Source organism: Pituophis catenifer, unplaced genomic scaffold, assembly GCF_029215685.1.
Source record: "Pituophis catenifer annectens isolate HBS135680 unplaced genomic scaffold, rPitCat1.0.hap2 SCAF_2, whole genome shotgun sequence".
NCBI classification, from domain to species: domain Eukaryota; kingdom Metazoa; phylum Chordata; class Lepidosauria; order Squamata; family Colubridae; genus Pituophis; species Pituophis catenifer.
In genome coordinates, this window is record NW_027256882.1 from 44,433,912 (window position 1) to 44,452,601 (window position 18,690).

General features: G+C 44.4%; 1 protein-coding gene across 1 annotated transcript in view; it reads left to right on the forward strand.

Moving 5' to 3' along the window:
- The window catches only part of LAMB2 (laminin subunit beta 2), a 76,433-nt gene that overhangs the window by 48,695 nt on the left and 9,048 nt on the right, over nucleotides 1-18,690 (forward strand). The window contains exons 22-29 of the mRNA XM_070936774.1: nucleotides 995-1,212; nucleotides 3,230-3,326; nucleotides 6,821-7,193; nucleotides 9,519-9,703; nucleotides 12,094-12,335; nucleotides 13,939-14,142; nucleotides 14,350-14,494; nucleotides 17,164-17,371. Of these exons, the coding sequence (XP_070792875.1) occupies nucleotides 995-1,212; nucleotides 3,230-3,326; nucleotides 6,821-7,193; nucleotides 9,519-9,703; nucleotides 12,094-12,335; nucleotides 13,939-14,142; nucleotides 14,350-14,494; nucleotides 17,164-17,371 (1,672 nt within the window). The remainder of the gene's footprint in view (nucleotides 1-994; nucleotides 1,213-3,229; nucleotides 3,327-6,820; nucleotides 7,194-9,518; nucleotides 9,704-12,093; nucleotides 12,336-13,938; nucleotides 14,143-14,349; nucleotides 14,495-17,163; nucleotides 17,372-18,690) is intronic.

Sequence of the window (18,690 nt, forward strand, 5' to 3'; positions counted from 1 at the left end):
AAACACTGATTGCATGGATTTTATTTTATTTTATTTTATTTTATTTTATTATTTTATTTTATTTTATTATTTTATTTTATTTTATTTTATTTTATTTTATTTTATTATTTTATTATTTTATTATTTTATTTTATTTTTATTTTTATTATTATTTTTATTTTTATTTTAGAAAAGTTATATGGCTTCCCAACTCACTCACAATGACTCTGGGTGGTTTAAGAGGAACCCAATACAAAAAGCAATAACCCCCCCACCCTTGGCAATATGAATCAGATGAGCCATTTGATTGGCTTCATCTCACTCTGGGTCCCCAGGCCCATTGGCACAACCACGTCTTCATGGCCTTGCAAAAGAGAGTCAACAGGGGAGGTCAATCTTATCTCTATCTGGATGATGTTCCATTGGAAGGGAGGGAGCCATCACGGAGAAGGCCCTTCTTCTGGGTCCTGATAGATGGACCTGTTTAGCAGAGGGGACGCATAGCATTCCCTGCCTCCTCCCTATGGTGGGTTGGATACAGTGGTGGGTTGCTACCGGTTCGCCCGACCCGGGGCGAACTGGTAGCTGCGGCAGTGGGAAGCTCTGCCCACCCGCCTGGACGTCTCTGCGCATGCGCAGAAAGACGCACACACCCACAAACAAACCAGTAGCAACAGGATTTGAAACCCACTACTGGTTGGGTAGATATGACTGGGAAAAAGACAGTCCTTCAAATCTTATTAAAACACTTAACTAGAAGATTGTGCAGACTGTCTTATTAAAAAGACAGTCTGCACAACCTTACTAAAACATTGGTGCTAACCTATATATCCCAGCCGTCTCCAAAATAAAAAGGTTTGGTTTATGGTGCCCAATGAGATTGGCTTCTTTTTAATTGGCATATTTATTTACTTCTCTGTAAAGATGCCTTGGCTTACTAATTGTTGTATCCTTTTTCCTTCAAAGAAGTGGGCTGAATATCATATACTGTATGTATATATTTTTTCCCCTGCAGGTTGCTCTTGTAACTACCTGGGTACTGTGCAGAACAAATGCTCCTCGCAGGACCAGTGCCAATGTGATTGGTACAGTGGGCAGTGCCAGTGCCTACCCAATGTCCAAGGACAGAGCTGTGACCGTTGTGCCCCCAACTTCTGGAACTTAACCAGCGGGCAAGGCTGCCAACCCTGTGATTGCCATTCCTATTACTCATTGAGCCCCGCTTGCAATCAGGTCAGTCTGAGCTCTGTGTAGACAGGCGTAGACATCGTGGTCAATGTTGTGCTGAAAACAGGAGAGCTTCCAATGTAGAAGAACAGGGTGGGCCACAACCTGGAAGACCCCAGCTTGCATGAAGCCCTTGACTGATAGGCTGGGTGAAGAGGAGGAGAGTTTAATTAGCTGTATTTCATAGGCTTGATAAGAGGATAAAAAGTGGGCTGGAGCCATGATGGCGCAGTGGTTAGAATGCAGTACTGCAGGCTAACTCACTGCTCACTCCAGGAGTTCGATTCTCACCAGGTCAAGGTTGACTCGGCTTTCCATCCTTCCGAGAAATGAAGACCCAGATAGTTGGGGGTAATAGGCTGACTCTGTAAACCACTTAGAGTGTGCTGTAAGCCTTATGAAGCAATACAGGTAGTCCTCGACTTACAACAATTCATTTAGTGACTACTCAAAGTTACAACGGCACTGAAAAATGTGACTTACGACTGTTTTTCACAGTTACAATCTTTGCAGCATCCCCAAGATCATGTGATCAAAATTCAGAAGCTTGGCCACTGGTTCGTACTTATGACCGTTGCTGTGTCCCAAGGTCGTATGAAATCCTTCTGACAGGAAATCCCCCCCCCCGCCCCACAGTGAATTTAAATAGTTTGGGGCAAGAAAGCCATATTGTCCCAAACTGGCTGATGTCCATAATTTTACACCTTATCTACTGTATAGATTTGTTATCATTTCTTCCACCTTGGTAGTGTGCAGATATTGTTAGTCGTTCAGGAAACCAAAACAATGAGTATTAATACTACCTCTATTGTAAGATTAGAATAACAGAATTTTTCAAGTCTGAAAGTACCGTATTTTTCGAACTATAAGATGCACCGGAGTATAAGACGGACCAAGATTTCGAAGAGGCAAACAAGAAAAAAAAAGGTTTTTGCCCTCCCCAGCCCCCAGGAGCACTCTGCAGTCCTCCCAAACCCTCTGTGCGTCCTGTTTTTGCGAAAATAGGAATGTGCAGAGGGTTTGGGAGGCCTGCAGAGTGCTCCTGGGGGCTGGGGAGGGCAAAAAACCCTCACATCGTGTTTTTGTCCTCCCCAGCCCCCAGGAGCACTCTGCAGGCCTCCCAAACCCTCTGCGCATCCCATTTTTGAGAAAAACGGGCGGGGTTTCAGGAGGCCAAAAAAGGCTGTATTCAGTGTATAAGACGCATCAACATTTCCACCCTATTTTAGTGGGGGGGGGGAGTGCATTTTATATTCCGAAAAGTATGGTACTCCTCTCCTGCCTTGTCTATACTTCGCTGAGAACCAGGGAGGTTCCTTCTGAGATGCTTTCTCTACTCCCATCCATTCTTTGGATTCAGTTTTCTGTTATTAGACCATAGTCTAGACTGGAGCTCTTCCTTCTGCCTCCCAAGGTTATTCTCACAGAGTTAGGTTCTATTGTAGAACCTAAATCTGTGAACCAATCTGTGAACCAATACCTCTATTGGGAAGATACCAGGAGAAGATAATCAGGCTTTACAGAGATTATACTTCAACATGTACTAATCAGAGGTGGTATTCAGCAGTTTCATACAGGTTCAGGCGAACCGGTAGTTGTGACGATCAGCTGGCCCCTCCCACCCAGCCCCGCCCTATCCTGTCCTATATTTCCTTCTTTCCGGCTCAGCTGATTCGCGTGGCACAGCTGATTTCCGCACCTCCGCACCGGGGCTGCCTAAGCAGCTGAGCTTCAAATTGCTGTATTTTGAATGCTGCGTACAAGCGTGTTAGGCGTGTGCGCGCATGCCAAGCACACGTGTGCACGCAAAGCACACGCTTATCAAACCAGTTGTTAAACCTGTAGCATCCTACCACTGGTTCTAATATTATATACTAGTATATTATTGTTACCGGTATTATTAACATTGTTATTGTTATTTCTACTGCCATTTCTTCCTGCTTCTCTCCCATGCCTCACACCTTATTTCTACCTCTGCCCTTGTTAGCAGCCTCGGGATCCCTAATGGCGCCTATCTTTGTAGTTCACAGGGCAATGCCAATGCCGGCCAGGATTTGGAGGCCGCACCTGTTCAGAGTGCCAGGAGAACCATTGGGGTCAGCCAGGTCAGCAATGCAGAGGTAAGAGAGAAAGCAAGATGTGAAACTTTATCAAAATGACAGACTCCAAATGTCAATCTATTTTTTTGGGGGAGGGGAATAGGCAGGTTGTAGTGGTGAAATCCAATTTTTTTACTACTGGTTCTGTGGGTGTGGCTTGGTGGGTGTGGTGTGGCTTGGTGGGCGTGACAGGGGAAGGATACTGCAAAATCTCCATTCCCACCCCACTCCAGGGGAAGGATACTGCAAAGTCCCCATTACCTCCAGGGGTGGGTTCTACTTACCTTTACTACCGGTTTTCAGCGGGATCGCGCGCACGTGTTTTGCACATGCGCAGAAGCTTCCTGATGACGTTGGCGTCGGAGGGCGGAGCCTCCCCCCGGTTTTACTACCGGTTCGCAAGAACCAGTCTGAACCAGGGGCAGCCCACCACTGATACCCTCCCCACTCCTGGGGGAAGGAGATTGCAAAATCTCCATTCCCACCCCATTCTGGGGCCAGCCAGAGGTGGTATTTGACAGTTCTCCGAACTACTGAAAATTTCCGCTACTGGTTCTCCAGAACTTGTCAGAACCTGCTGGATTTCACCCCTGGCGGGTTGCTTTTAAAAGCAAAGTAAATTTCTTACATCTAATAGAGTCTTAATATTCTTATTTAAGTTCATTTAAAAAAAACAACAACCCAAAAATGTTATCATTGAAAAGCGACACTTTAGCATACTGTTTGATTCATTTATTCCAAAAAGACTGAAGAAAGTGTTAGAATAAGGTAAACGAGTCCTCCGCAGAGATTGTGACAGCCAAGTGTGCAATTATATCCCTGAAAGCGTGCAAGCAGTCAAGCGGATGAAATTATGAAACAATGGTTCTTCTTTTAAAACAATCCTACCTGAAATAAGGCTCCCATGCTGAGAAAATAGAGCTTTTATTATTGATTGGAATAAATAGAACTGAAGCATACTGGTAATCCTCAATTTACGATCACAATTGTAAGTTTTCGTTTCCATTGCTAAGCAAGAAAGTTAAATGACTCGTGCCCGGTTTTATGGCCCTTCCCGCAATTGGTTAAGCAAATAACTGCTTAATGACCACGTGATTAAATAAATCACGTGGTCGTTAAGCAAAACCAGGCTTCCCTCACTGACTTTGCTTGTCAAAAGCTGGCCAGAAAGATAAAAAAAAAGGCAATCATGTGTCCTGGGACACTGCAACCATCGTAAATATATGCTGGTTGCCATGCATCAAATTCTGAACATGTGACTGTGGGAATGCTGCAGCAGTCGTAAGTGTGAGGACTAGTCATGTTTCAATGCCATTGTAACTGTGAATGGTCACTTAATATATGAGTTGTGAGTGTTCTGGCCTAGGCTTCCTGAGTCACTAAAACACACAAGTAGTCCCCAAAACCTCTTTTATTGCAACAGCTGTGAATTCTGTTCATTCACAGATGAGTCCCAATTAATTGTAAAGAGTCCTTTGGGAGAAGTCCTTCGGGATAATCACCCAACTTTATCTCCCTTGACATGCTGCCAAAGACCTAATTGGCAAAGCCACATGGAGTCCAGAATCAAACAGAGCTTCAGGCTTTAAGCTGAACAGAATGAACAAACGTTGCTTCCTGCAAAGGCCCACATGCCTTTGCTCCTCTTTTAATAATAATAATAATAATAATAATAATAATAATAATAATAATAATAATAATAATAATTATTATTATTATTATTATTATTATTATTATTATTATTATTATTATTATTATTATTTTATTTCTATACCGCCCTTCTCCCGAAGGACTCAGGGCGGTGTACAGCCAATTTAAAAACACAAGACACAACAATAATTAAAAATTAAAATAATTAAATAGATTTGGCCGATTTAAAACCCCAAAAATTTAAAATACCCCAATTTAAAATTATTAAGTTGATAGCCCGGCCTGGCGGAACAACAGGGTCTTCAATGCGCAACGAAACACCCGGAGGTCAGAGATCTTGCGTATTTCCGGGGGCAGTTCATTCCACAGGGCTGGGGCTCCCACAGAGAAGGCCCTCCCCCTGGGTGTCGCCAGCCGACATAACTTGGCTGATGGCACCCTAAGGAGACCCTCTCTGTGGGAGCGGACTGGTCGGTGGGAGGCTATTGGTGGGAGAAGACGGTCTCGAAGGTACCCGGGTCCTATGCCATGGAGCGCTTTAAAGGTGGTAACCAACACCTTGAATCGCACCCGGAAGACCACTGGGAGCCAGTGCAGCTTGCGCAGGAGGGGTGTCACGCGGGCACAACGAGTTGCGCCCATAACCACCCGCGCGGCCGCATTCTGGACCAGTTGGAGCCTCCGAGTGCTCTTCAAGGGGAGCCCCATGTAGAGAGCATTACAATAGTCCAGCCGGGAGGTGACAAGGGCATGAGTGACCGTGCGCAAGGCGTCCCGGTCCAGAAAGGGCTGCAACTGGTGGATCAGGCGAACCTGATAAAAGGCCCCCCTGGCCACGGCCGTCATATGCTCTTCTAAAGACAGCCGTGCGTCCAGGAGGACACCCAGATTGCGAGCCCTCTCTGTGGGGGGCAAAGATTCACCCCCAATAGTCAGCGATGGCACCTGCAGCCTTATGGGAGGGGCCAATCATCTCCCAGCCCTACTCCTGAGTCGTCCCTTTTGTTTTAGCTGTTCTTGCCTTCTGGCAGGTCTGCTCACACGCATACTGGGAACAGGCTCCCCCTGTTCCTCTTCCTCACTGAGGTCCAACTCTGGAGGCTCCAGAGGCAGCACGTACCTCCCAGATGGCTCTTTCTCTGCCTCCGATGCAGAGCCCTTGTCTGAGCCTTCCCCAGACTCCAGGATTGGCCCATGGTCCTCCCCAGACAGGGGTGTGTTCTAAATTTTTTTACTACCGGTTCTGTGGGCATGGCTTATTTTGTGGGTGTGGCTTGGAGGTCATGTGACTAGGTGGGCATGGCTAGCTAGTCAGAGTCATTTCTGGAAGGTCCTCGCACTTACGACCAGTCATCGCACTTACGACCTGACTCATTTGTTTGCTTTTAACACTGATCAGCTGTAGGACGGCCCTTTGAAGCCCTGCGGCAAGAGTTTAAACAGTTTTTTTCCCTCTAGTCATCAGCTGGGACTCAGGAGGCAGCAATAGATTGGGGGTGGGACCAAATAAAAGGTAAGAATAACGTGGGTGAGGTGGGAGGGCAGGGGGGGAGAACCGGTTCGGTGACGTCATATCGTCACCGCTACCGGCTCAACCGAACCGGGAGGAACCCACCACTGTCCCCAGCCTCCTCACTGTCCGACTCTGCTGCCAGCTCTGCAGGCTGCTGGCGGACCACAACAGTGAGTTGAGGCCTGACTACCTGTACGCAATATAGGAAAATGCGTTTGATGTCTGAGGTTCAGTTCAACTTGTTACAGGAATTATTTCTGGAAGAATGCAGCCCTGCTGAACTTAGCTTGCTAAGGGGCACTGTGCAGAAGAGCAGAGAGGGTGGGCTAAGCTTCTTGTGTGTTGTTGGCAGCCTGCGACTGTGATCCACGTGGGATTGAGAAGCTGCAATGCCACCGTACTACTGGGCACTGCTCCTGCCGCCCGGGAGTGTCTGGCGTGCGCTGTGACCAGTGCTCCCGTGGTTTTGCTGGTGATTTCCCTGCCTGCCAGCCCTGCCACCAATGTTTTGGAGACTGGGATCGCATTGTGCAAGACCTGGCTGCCCACACTCGCAACCTGATGCAGCGGGCTCAACAGCTCCACCAAACGGGGCTTGCTGGCACTTTTGAGGGTCCCTTCCGTCGGCTGCAGGACAAACTGAGTGCCATCCAGGCTGTAGTCAGTGCTCGCAATGCCACCGCCACTGCCATCACTCACCTCTTGCATAATATGGACGATGTGCGGTAAGTCAAAAGGCAGCCCAGCCACAACTTCCACTAAACTGAATCAGAATAGAGTTGCAAGGGAACTTGGAGGTCATCTAGTCCAGCCCCCTGCTCAAGCAGGAGATTCTATACCATTTCAGACAAGTGACTGTCCAGTCTCTTCTTAAAAACCTCCAGTGATGAAGCATCCACAATTTCTGAAGGCAAAGCTGTTCCACTGGTTAATTGTCCTCACTTTTAGGAAGTTTCTCCTCAATTCCAGGTTGCTTCTCTCCTTAATTAGTTTCCAACCATTCTTTTTTTTTTTTTTTTTTGCCCACTGGTGCTTTGGAAAATAAATTGACCTCTTCCTCTTTGTGGCAACCTCTCAAATACTGGAATATTGCTGTCATGTCCCCCCTAGTCCTTCTTTTCTCTAGACTAGCCATACCCAAATCCTGCAACCATTCTTCATATGTTTTAGTCTCCAGGCCTTTAATCATCTTAGTTGCTTTTTTTTTTTTTTTTTTTTTTGCACTTTTTCTAACATTTTTGGAATTTGGGTGCAATTTTTTGAAATGTAGTGACCAAAACTGGATCCGGTATACTAGCTGTGGTCTTACTAAGGATTTATAAAGCGGTACTAATAATTCACATCAACTGGCCCAAAAGTTGGAGCAAACAGGAGCGGAAGAACAGGGATTAGGCAGGATTCATTGTCCTGAGTGCAAGTTTTGTAAGCTAGAGGTCTCTTAAATGTGTACATTAATTTGTTGCAGCAGGTATATTGTGTGATTGGCCTTGAATAGGTGTTTAAAACTCTGTGGTCAAGTTAACTGGGGAAGTCTTGAATAACTGGAGATTTTTTAATTGACTGATTAAAAAATCTCCAGTTATTCAAGACTTCCCCAGTTAACTTGACCACAGAGTTTTAAACACCTATTCAAGGCCAGTCACACAATATACCTGCTGCAACAAAGGAATGTACATTTAAAATGAAGTCAGCTGATTTTATTTCAAAAAAGAATAATTCCATCCCAAGCAAGTTTCTGCAGAATTAAGTCATTAACTCAAAAGCAATTAATTGGATATATTAATTCATTAACTCAAAAGCAATTAATTGACTAAACACAATTAATAGAGTCCATAACTCCTGCTAAAGAATAAACTATGATGAGTTCATAACACATCCCGGCACCAAATCAAACAAATTGTGCCATTATATGTATGGTAATATGTGAAGACACTTGCATGTTTCTTTTACTATTGCTCACCAGTGTTTTCTTAAAATGAGATAAATCCTAATAATTATTCTTTATTATAAATATTGAATTTAGCCTAACCTAATTTAAAAAGCCCTCAAATCCCCATCTTCCAAGCAGGTGTAACTCCAGGGATTAGATACACTGAATAAACATTAGAGAACGTATCTCTGTCCCCATCGGGGTTTGGTTATTAGCTTCCCTCTATAGCAGTACATTGACTATAGAAAACTGCTTTGCATCATCTATCACCAAAATCATATTCCTGCTGGCAATAGTTCTTCCAAGAGTGACGTGGAACTGAGGAATTTCTGGATATAAAGCAGTTGCTTTTTGTCGCTGAACTCTAGTCTCTCTAATTCAATGTCTCTCAAACTTGATGACTTTAAGATGTGTGGAATTTTATTGGATAAAAATATGCACGTGGTTGGAAAACATGATACAACAACATATTGACTTGAAACCTGAAATATTTCTGTTGGGGATATTTGATTATTCATGTAATAACCACAACTAGAATTGTATTTGCACAAAACTGGAAAAGTGAAGAGATTCCTACATAGGAGAATATGATAAGGAAAATATTAGAATGTACAGAAATGAATAGATTAACACTGACAATGAAAGAGAAAGAACAAACTGGTTGTTATGCGATACGGGAAGCATTTTATCGATGGTTAGAGAATAAATATAAAATTAGAAATAAAAGTAGATGAGTAAAATATAGAAAATAATTAATAGAGTTAAGCAAACTAATGTAAAGTATCAGATATTTAATGTATTGGTATTAAGCTAAGAATAGATTAAATAATGAATATGATTGTAAATTTTAACAGTTATTGCACAAATATTTGTACCCAGACGACACACTGTTTAATGAAAGATGGATTATTTATCCATTTATTTATAAAATAAAAAATTAATTTTTTTTAAAAAAAATGTGTGGACTTCAACTTCTAGAATCCCCCAGCCAGCCTTGGTTGGCTGGGGAATTCTGGGAGTTGAAGTCCACATATCTTAAAGTAGCCTCTAAAGAAAAAGCATCACATTGGATTAACAAGTCTGGGGGAAGTATTTCATGTCTCTCTCTTGCTCTGATCAGGCAGGAGATAGCTGATATAACAGAAACACTGACCCAGCTGGAGGGATTGCTGACAGCCACCCAGGACAAGAATTTTAATGCCAACCACGCACTGGGCACCCTGGAGCGTGGCGTTCGAAGCCTCAACCTTAGCCTAGCAGACCTGAAACGCCAGCTTAATATTCTCATAAACACCAACCTGCTGGGTAAGTGTTTTCGGTCATTGTTCCATCTAGAAAACAAAGCAATCCACAACTACGAATCCCTTGTCTATACAGGTAGCCCTTGACTTACGACCACAATGGAGCCCAAAACTTATGTTGCTAAGTGAGAAAATTGTTAAGTGAGTTCTGCCCCATTTTACGTCTTTTCTTGCTTCATTTCTGAAGCGAATTGCTGCAGTTGTTAAATTAGTTACGCTGTTGTTAAGTGAATCTGGATTCCCCATTGACTTTGCTTGTCAAAAGGTCGCAAAAGGTTAGGGTTAGAGACCCCGGGACACTGTGACCGTCATAAATATGAACTATCCGAATGTAAATCACGCGACTGTGGGGATGCTGCAAGGATCATGAGTGTGAAAAATGGCCATAAGTCACTTTTTTCAGTGTCGTCGTAACTTCGGTCACTAAACAAACTGTTGTAAGCCGAGGACTATTCCGTATTTATCCACATGGTGTTCTTACCTGCATCCCTACCCTTGGTATTATCTTTTCTCTTTAGGCAGCCTCTGTGGAGCTGCTTGACTGAATGAGAATTAGAATGTAGTTTTTCCCACTTAGTTTGACCTGCTAAACACTACAGTTAGTCCTTGCTTAACAACTAGTTACTAATTATTGTTTGAAGTAACGACGGACTCAAAAAAAAGAAAGTTATGACCCATCCTTAAAGTCATGACTGCCACACACACACACACAGTTCCAAGCCACACGATTCATTTTGTGTCTTGGCAACCATCTCGCATTTATAACCAGTTGCAGCATCCCACAGTTGTATGACTGTGATTTGCTACTTTTTTGTTGTTTTCTGGCAGAAAGTGGCAAAATCAGCCTATTGGATATTCACTTAACAACCATGTGCTCTGCTTAACTGCGGTGCACTTTACAACCGTTGTAAAAACGGATATAAAATCAAGTCAGGTCACTTAGTGTAATGATTGCATTGACTTACAACCAAAATTTGTTAAGTGAGAACCACTTATACAGTACAGTGGTTCTCCTTTATAATGGATTGAGCCAGCAAATCCTCCAAACTTTCTATTCCATTGGAGTGTCTTCTCTGGTGATCATCATAATATAAAATGTATGCTGCAAATATGTTGCTTTGGGTTTAAATCATAGGGCGGTGGTGAACCTATTAGCTAGCTTTAATTATTTTGCTTACAGTTTGTCTGCTGCTTATTCCTCATGTTTCTCTCACATTCATACAACCTAAAACAGTCCTGAAATCTTCAACAGTACCATCTGCCTCTGTTCTAGCAATCCCCATTCCCAGCTGCCTCTGATTAGGTGACATCCCTGCCCCAAAGGCTTTTGGGGAAAGTCCCATCTTTAGGAAATGCTGGAATGGCTCTCGCTACATTAACATCTTGGGGAGGAGCATGTTTTGGGTAGGAAGATTTTGTTTGAAATGGGTAGTGCCACTATGCAGACAAACAATGAGCTGTCCAATGAGAATCTGAGAACTTTCAGATAAAGGGCCACTTCCTCCCCAGTCTCCCTTCCTTTCTGTTCCTGAGAAAGAATTCTGGGAATTGAAGTCCACAGATCGTGAAGTTGCCAAAGTTGAGAAACTCTGAGCTACGCTTTTTATTGGTGCTTCCATATCCACATCTCGGCCTTAGTTCCATTCCCAGTACCTGTCACTGCATCATTTTCTTGACTATCTTCTCCCTCCTGCACAAAATTCAGCTTAAAGCTCTCTGAATTAGGTTTGCAAGGCATTTTAATTCTTCCTGGATCTCATGAGGTACAGCCCATCTCTTACCAGAATCCCTCACTGGTGGACGTGGCAGGGGGAGAATACTGCAAAATCTCCATTCCCACCCCACTCCAGGGGAAGGATACTGCAAAATCCCCATTCCCTCCCCACTCCTGGAGGAAGGATATTGCAAAATCTCCATTCCCACCCCACTCTGGGGCCAGCCAGAGGGGGTATTTGCCGGTTCTCTGAACTATTCAAAATTTCCGCTACCGGTTCTCCAGAACCTGTCAGAACCTGCTGGATTTCACCCCTGACTCCAACCCTGAGCTATAGATATTCTGTTCTATTGAAACGTCTCCCACATTTCTCATGCTCCTTGTCTGTCTTTGGAATTGATACTGTGGAGATAAGACCAGGTCTCTCCTCTCCTACCCTCGTTTTCTCAAATCCAACAGAGCAAACCAATTCTAATGAGATAGTAGGGAGTATTTCACCTAGTTTGAAACTGGGATTTACAACTGTGCTGTGGAAACAAATCATGTTCTGTATCGTCTCTTTCCCTCAAGTGGGAATTTAAGAAACACATTGATGATTCTAGGATGGTCTAGTGAAAGAGGTTTTACTGCCCAGGAGAGGCTCCTGGGATGCTTATTTTAAATAATTCCTCCCCTGGCAGGGGCCTATGACAGCATCCACCAGTCCTTTCTGCAGTCACGCGAAGCAGAGCACCAGGCTAATGCCTCGACCTTAGCTGTGCCCAGCCCCGTCAGCCAATCAGCTGCTTCCAGGCGTCGCACAGAACACCTGATGACGTCCCGAAGGGAAGCTTTCAATCGACAGAATGCCGCCAACCGCCGAGGGCTGGTGGACCTCTCAACGCGCACCCAAGGGCTGAGCCTGGATCTGATTAATGAGAAGGTGAGGGAGCATGGCAACAGGATGTTTCAAGTCTGTTAAGACAACTTGGAAAATTTTTGTGTTAGTTATTTTATCCCATCTTTATTATTTTATCCCATCTTTATTATTTTATAAGTAACTCAAGGCTTGGTAAGCATGCCTAATATTCCTTCCTCCTCCTATTTCCCCCACAACTCTATGAGGTGGATTTTTTACTACCAGTTCTGTGGGTGTGGCTTGGTGGGCATGGCAGGGGAAGGATACTGTAAAATCTCCATTCCCACCCCACTCCAGGGGAAGGTTACTACAAAATCCCCATTTCCTCCCAATCAGCTGGTACTTGGGAGGCAGAGAATAGATGGGGGCAGGGCCAGTCAGAATTTTTACTACCGGTTCTCCGAACTACTCAAAATTTCTGCTACTGGTTCTCCAGAACTGGTCAGAACCTGCTGGATCCCACTTCTGGTGGGTTGGGCTGAGAGAGAGTCTCCAGCCCAAAGTCATCCTGCTGGTTTTCATGCCTAAATCAGGATTAGAACTCACCATTTTCCTGGTGATTGACCCAAAATCACCAAATCAGTTTTCATGCCTAAGGCGGTACTAGAACTCTCTGTCGCCTGATGATTGAAGGTGGGACTAGATGATATAGATAGATGAGAGAGAGAGAGAGAGAGAGAGAGAGAGAGAGAGAGAGAGAGAGAGAGAGAGAGAGGGGCAGGCAAACTTTTATTGTCATTTTTTTACTGTGAGCACACTGGCCACCTTAAAAATGAAATTCTGTTGCCTGCTCTCAAGAGAAAGTGCGTATCTACACAAACACATACACGACATACATACACACATGCTATATACATACATACATAAACATATAGCTGCACCATACATAAATATACACATCAGCGAACTTGGGCCTCTTGATATCAGTGTAATTGAAATAAATCCACCATACAGGTATGAGCTGCTTTGGGAAGAAAGTGTTTCCTTGCCTTAATCAGCTAATTGTAAATCTGCCTGGGAATTTATTGTCATAATTTTCAAGATTTGTGCGTTTTTTTTTTGCCACAAACTGACTTTAAAAACCATGTGGTTCTTGTTTCTTTGGTTTGTCAGCTTCAGGGAGCTTGGCAGTAGCAGAGTTGAAGTTCATTGCAAGATTTAACACCATTTTTTCATATATGAAACAAAGAAAGGGTTGCTCTCTGCAGGTTAATTAGCTTATCAGTGCAAAGAATATCTGTCACATAGAACTGCTTTTTCTCTTGGAAGAAAATTACCACTATTTCCCACCTTTCCTTCAATTATTTCCTTCCCCTTTCTCTGCTCCCTCCCCAACAGTCGCTGTGAGTGTGTTTCTATAAATAAATATGAATACCAGTAAATCCACTCTCTTTTTTTTCAACTAATCAAGGGAACTGTGTTCCCTAAAAGTTTATTTATTTGTCTCTAGGGAGCCATAAATCTCTTGCGGGCATAATGGAGTCAAAATGAAGGTTTATGCAAATTGCCAGTGTCAGTTGAGGGGAAGAACAGTCCGAGATGAGCTGTTGTGAAAAGCAGGGGGGAGGGGGGTAGAGTGAAAGACCCTGCAGCTTCAGCAGTAACTCTTCCTGCCCCCCCCCTTTAGGTCTGTGGGGCCCAGGGAGATACTCCCTGTGCCATTGATTCCTGTGGAGGGGCTGGTTGCTATGACGAGGATGGCAGACGTCACTGTGGAGGCCTCCACTGCAACGGAGCAGTGGCCACCGCTGACAATGCACTGAACCGTGCCCGCCATGTCGAAGAGGAGCTGCACAACGCAGTCTCTGAAGTGGAAAGTCTGCTGCATCAGGTAAGGGAGGGTTGCGTGGTTGACATTTGGGCAGGGCAAATCCGAGAACAGCTCGATTCTGTGCCTTTCATTATCTCATCAGATGATGATCCCAATGGGATTCCTTTCATTTTTGGGAAGCAGCATTAATTCTGCAGCAACTTCCTCATCCCTGTGTATCTGCTGCCCCCTGCTGGTTGACTAGGCCCTGGGATGTGTTTTGGACAGGTCTCCAACGCAAAGGCCCGGGCAGCTGAAGCAAAGCAGAGGGCACAGGCAGCTTTGGATCATGCCAATGCCACCAAAGCTCGGCTGGAGCACTCAAATAAGGAATTGCGAGACCTTATCCAGCAAGTCAAAGAATTCCTTAATCGTAAGTATGAGAGCTGCGAGACACACACCCCTTCTGTTTTTGCTGTGTTTTATTAAAAGTATATATTCTGCCCTCTGTGAACAGGGTGTCTTTCAAAAAAAGTTGTGTAAAACATTCCAGGTATAGTCCAAAACGTTCAAGAAAATCTAATAAGTATAAAATAAAATCGAAAGGCGTAAAAAAGAAAACCCAGCCTTCGTGCCTTCAGTAGCATTCAATTTTCTGACATCTTCCCTGGCCCAGCTCAGTGATAACAGCTAGCCATTTTTGACTGATTTCAAAAAGCTAAACAGGCCCAGTTGTGGCTAAATCTTGGATGAGACACACACACACACACAGAGAGAGAGAGAGAGAGAGAGAGAGAAAGAGAAAGAGAAAGAGCAGGACTTTGAAAGAGCCATTGTGGTTCATGGTTAAAGTGCCAGCCTGGGGAGGCAGATATTGGTTCAAATCTACCCTCAGCCCTAAAATCCTCACTCACTCCCTTTCGGCACAAGCTACCTCACAGGGTTATTGTTGTGGAAAGGGAATATAATATTACACCGTGAAGTCCTAGACAAAAGGCAAGGCCTAGATCTAATTAAGAAAAAAGGTATTATTGAATAAACAACTTCAAAGAAGACATTAGCAGGCCATCCTTACCCCATTATTGCCTAGAACCCTGTCTAAATACAGCTATGATGATTTTGGGAATCAAATTCAACTCAAGGGAATCCTTCTGTGTCTGATGCCAGAATGGCCTCTCTGAGATAAGACTTATTATAAGATCTCTGAATTTGGCAGAAACATCTTTAAAAAATATTAAAATGTTGGGATTCAAAATGTGATCATGAATGTTCATACACTAACTCATTTTGCTTCAAAAATGGCAATTCCGGGAAACTAGAAGTAGAAAGTACATGAAGATTTATTTGTTTGTTTGTTTATTTATTAAATGCATATGTTGCCCATCTCCCTAATAGGGCAACTGTTAAGAGCCGAGGTGGCGCAGTGGTTAGAATGCAGTACTGCAGGCTACTTCAGCTGACTGCTAGCTGCAGTTCAGCAGATCGAATCTCACCGGCTCAAGGTTGACTCAGCCTTCCATCCTTCCGAGGTGGGTAAAATGAGGACCCAGATTGTTGGGGGCAGATATGCTGACTCTGTAAACCGCTTAGAGAGGGCTATAAAGCACTATGAAGCGGTTAAGAAGTCTAAGTGCTATTGCTATTCCTATTTAAGAAAGAAAGAAAGAAAGAAAGAAAGAAAGAAAGAAAGAAAGAAAGAAAGAAAGAAAGAAAGAAAGAAAGAAAGAAAGTCACTATTCCTGAATGTGTCCCAAATTCCTCCATGCTTTTCTCCAGACATGCCTGAATTAATTTTTTACTTCCTTTACTTCTCTCCCAGTTTGTAAAAACCAATCACTTGTGCAGCCTTCCCCAACCCCTCCAGATATATTGGTTTACAGCTGCAATAATGGTTAACTAAATGCATAGATCAGTTACCTCGGCTGCAGCCGCAGCAACCAAATCCCTCTCTGAATCTGGCATCGCAATCAGATCTTCTCGAAGATCTGAGCAGCTTCAGGCCATTTCCAATTTTTGAGGGCCTCAGCCCAAAATAGTAAAAACTTATGAAAACAGAACAAAAGTATTGGGGCAGGGGGGCAATGATGGTGAAAATATGCAAGTGGCATATTGAGATCTAAGCTCTTTTGCACATGTGTGCAACATCTGTGTGCCTTCCACTGGTTTTGACACCCTTGCAAAGCATCAAAAGAACAAAAGATGAGACATCATTGAACTGTTTTAAAATAGAATATATAAAAAAGCAATCTTAAAATTGAGTTGTTTTTGCACTTGAGAGACTCAGAGCCAACGACTCTTCTGATTTGGCCTCTTCTCCCCGATGGGCCCATTTCTCAGCAAAGCATCCAAAGTGTCTCCTAAATTTAAAAAGGAAAATATCTCAGTGAGAAAATGTATATAGCAGTGATGGCTAACCTTTTTGCCGTCATGTGCCAAAAACGGGGGGAGCGCAGGGGGGTTGTGCCCACACCCATAATTCAGTGCGCCCTGCCCCCCACGCATGCGTGCGCAACACCCCTGCGCTCCCCCCGCTTTTGGCACACAATGGCACAGTGGGCCCAATAGGCCCGTTTTTTCGCCCTCCCCAGGCTCCAGATGCTTTCTTGGAGCCTGGGGAGGGCAAAAACAGCCTTCACCATCCCCCCAGAGGCTGGAAACGGCCCATTTGCCGACTTCCGGTGGGACTGGAAGGCCCGTTTTTTGCCCTCCCCAGGCTCCAGAGCCTTTCTAGGAGCTGGGGAGGGTGAAAACAGCCTTCCCCAGCCCCCTGGAGGCCCTCCGGAGGCCGGAAATAGCCTGTTTCCCGACTTCCAGTGGGCGCGGAAGGCCCGAAAATCAGCTGGCCGGCGCTGAGATAGGGCAACACTCGCGTGCCCACTGATATGGCTCCACGTGCCACCTGTGGCACGCGTGCCATAGGTTCGCCATCACGGGTATATAGAGTAATATACTTTTGGGAGGAATTTGGGAGAACATTTGCATCGGGATGGAAGACCCCAGACTTAAGGCAGGGGGCCCCTTTAAGAGGGAGTCCTGTGGATAGCCAGGAAGGGGGCTGCCATTTACTTTTCCACAGCTCTAATGGATCCATCCTGCATACAGTCGAGGGGGCAGATCCTGACAGCATTGCACTGGTGGCTTCCCGTGTGCTGGAGCTCTCCATCCCAGCATCCCCCGTGCAGATCCACCATCTGGCCGAGGAGATCAAGGAGAGGGTCAGCAGCCTGGCCAATGTGGATGCCATCCTGGATCAAACAGCAGGCGATGTCCGCATCGCAGGACAGCTACTGCAGGATGCACGCCGGGCCAAGTAAGTATGGCAGGGAGAGTAGAGGGAGCTTAGGAAAAGCAGAGCTGAATTTCTTTTTCACCTGGATTTTTCTGATCAATTTCCGGAGGATGATTGCATAGGAGCTGAATATGTTATGTGTTGGAAATTGGAACTGCCTTTTCCATGGCTGTCCTCTTCTTTCTACTGAATTGAAGTGTGCTCCAATATCACTTGATCTGGCAAAAAACTATAGGGTCTCATTTAAACGGTCTGGGAAATTCACAAGCAAGCATAATTCAGACAAATTAACTCTCTGCTTTATATCCTGAGTGTCTTACGATTAGAGATACAGGTAGTCATTGAATTGTAACTGGTCTCTTAACAACCATTTAAAGTTACGAAGGACCTCTTCAGGTCTACTTATTGAAGTTCTGGTGGCCTCAACCACCACCACCACACAGTCACATGATCATCTTTTGAGTACTTGGAAAACCAGCTCACATTTGCATCGGTTTGATCCAGTGATGAAATGTAAAATTTGTTACTACCGGTTCTGTGGGCATGGCTTGGTGGGAGGGGTTAATGTGACTGGGTGGGCATGGCCAACTTTTTTTTTTTACTTTTAAAAGCATTTTTTCTACAATCTTAAGAGGTTGCAGAAAAAAATGCTTTTAAAAGCCTCTGACAATCAGGCACCTCAGCTGGGATTGTCAGAGGCTTTTAAAGGCATTTTTTTTTCTACAACCTCTTCGGCCGAAGAGGTTGTAGAAAAAATACTTTTAAAAGCCTCTGACGATCCCAGCTGAGCCGCGCGATCATCAGAAGCCTCTGATGATTGTGCGGCTCAGCTGGGCTTATGGGGGGCAGGGATTTTTGCTACCAGTTCTCCGAACCACCCACCGCCATCGGGACCGGATCGGGCGATCCGGTCCGAACCAGGAGCATTTCACCCCTGGTTTGGTCACATGACCATGATTTATTCTTTCTTTCTTTCTTTCTTTCTTTCTTTCTTTCTTTCTTTCTTTCTTTCTTTCTTTCTTTCTTTCTTCCTTCCTTCCTTCCTTCCTTCCTTCCTTCCTTCCTTCCTTCCTTCCTTCCTTACCTTACCTTACCTTACCTTACCTTACCTTACCTTACCTTACCTTACCTTACCTTTCTTTCTTTTTCTTCCTTCCTTCCTTTTCTCTCTTTCTGGAAACCAATGTTTAGTTCTAGTTTCTGGCAAAAAAACCTCACATTGTGGACAATGTATTCAGTGGTGGGATTCAAAAATTTTTACTACCGGTTCTGTGGGCATGGCTTGGTGGGCGTGGCAGGGGAAGGATACTGTAAAATCTCCATTCCCACCCCACTCCAGG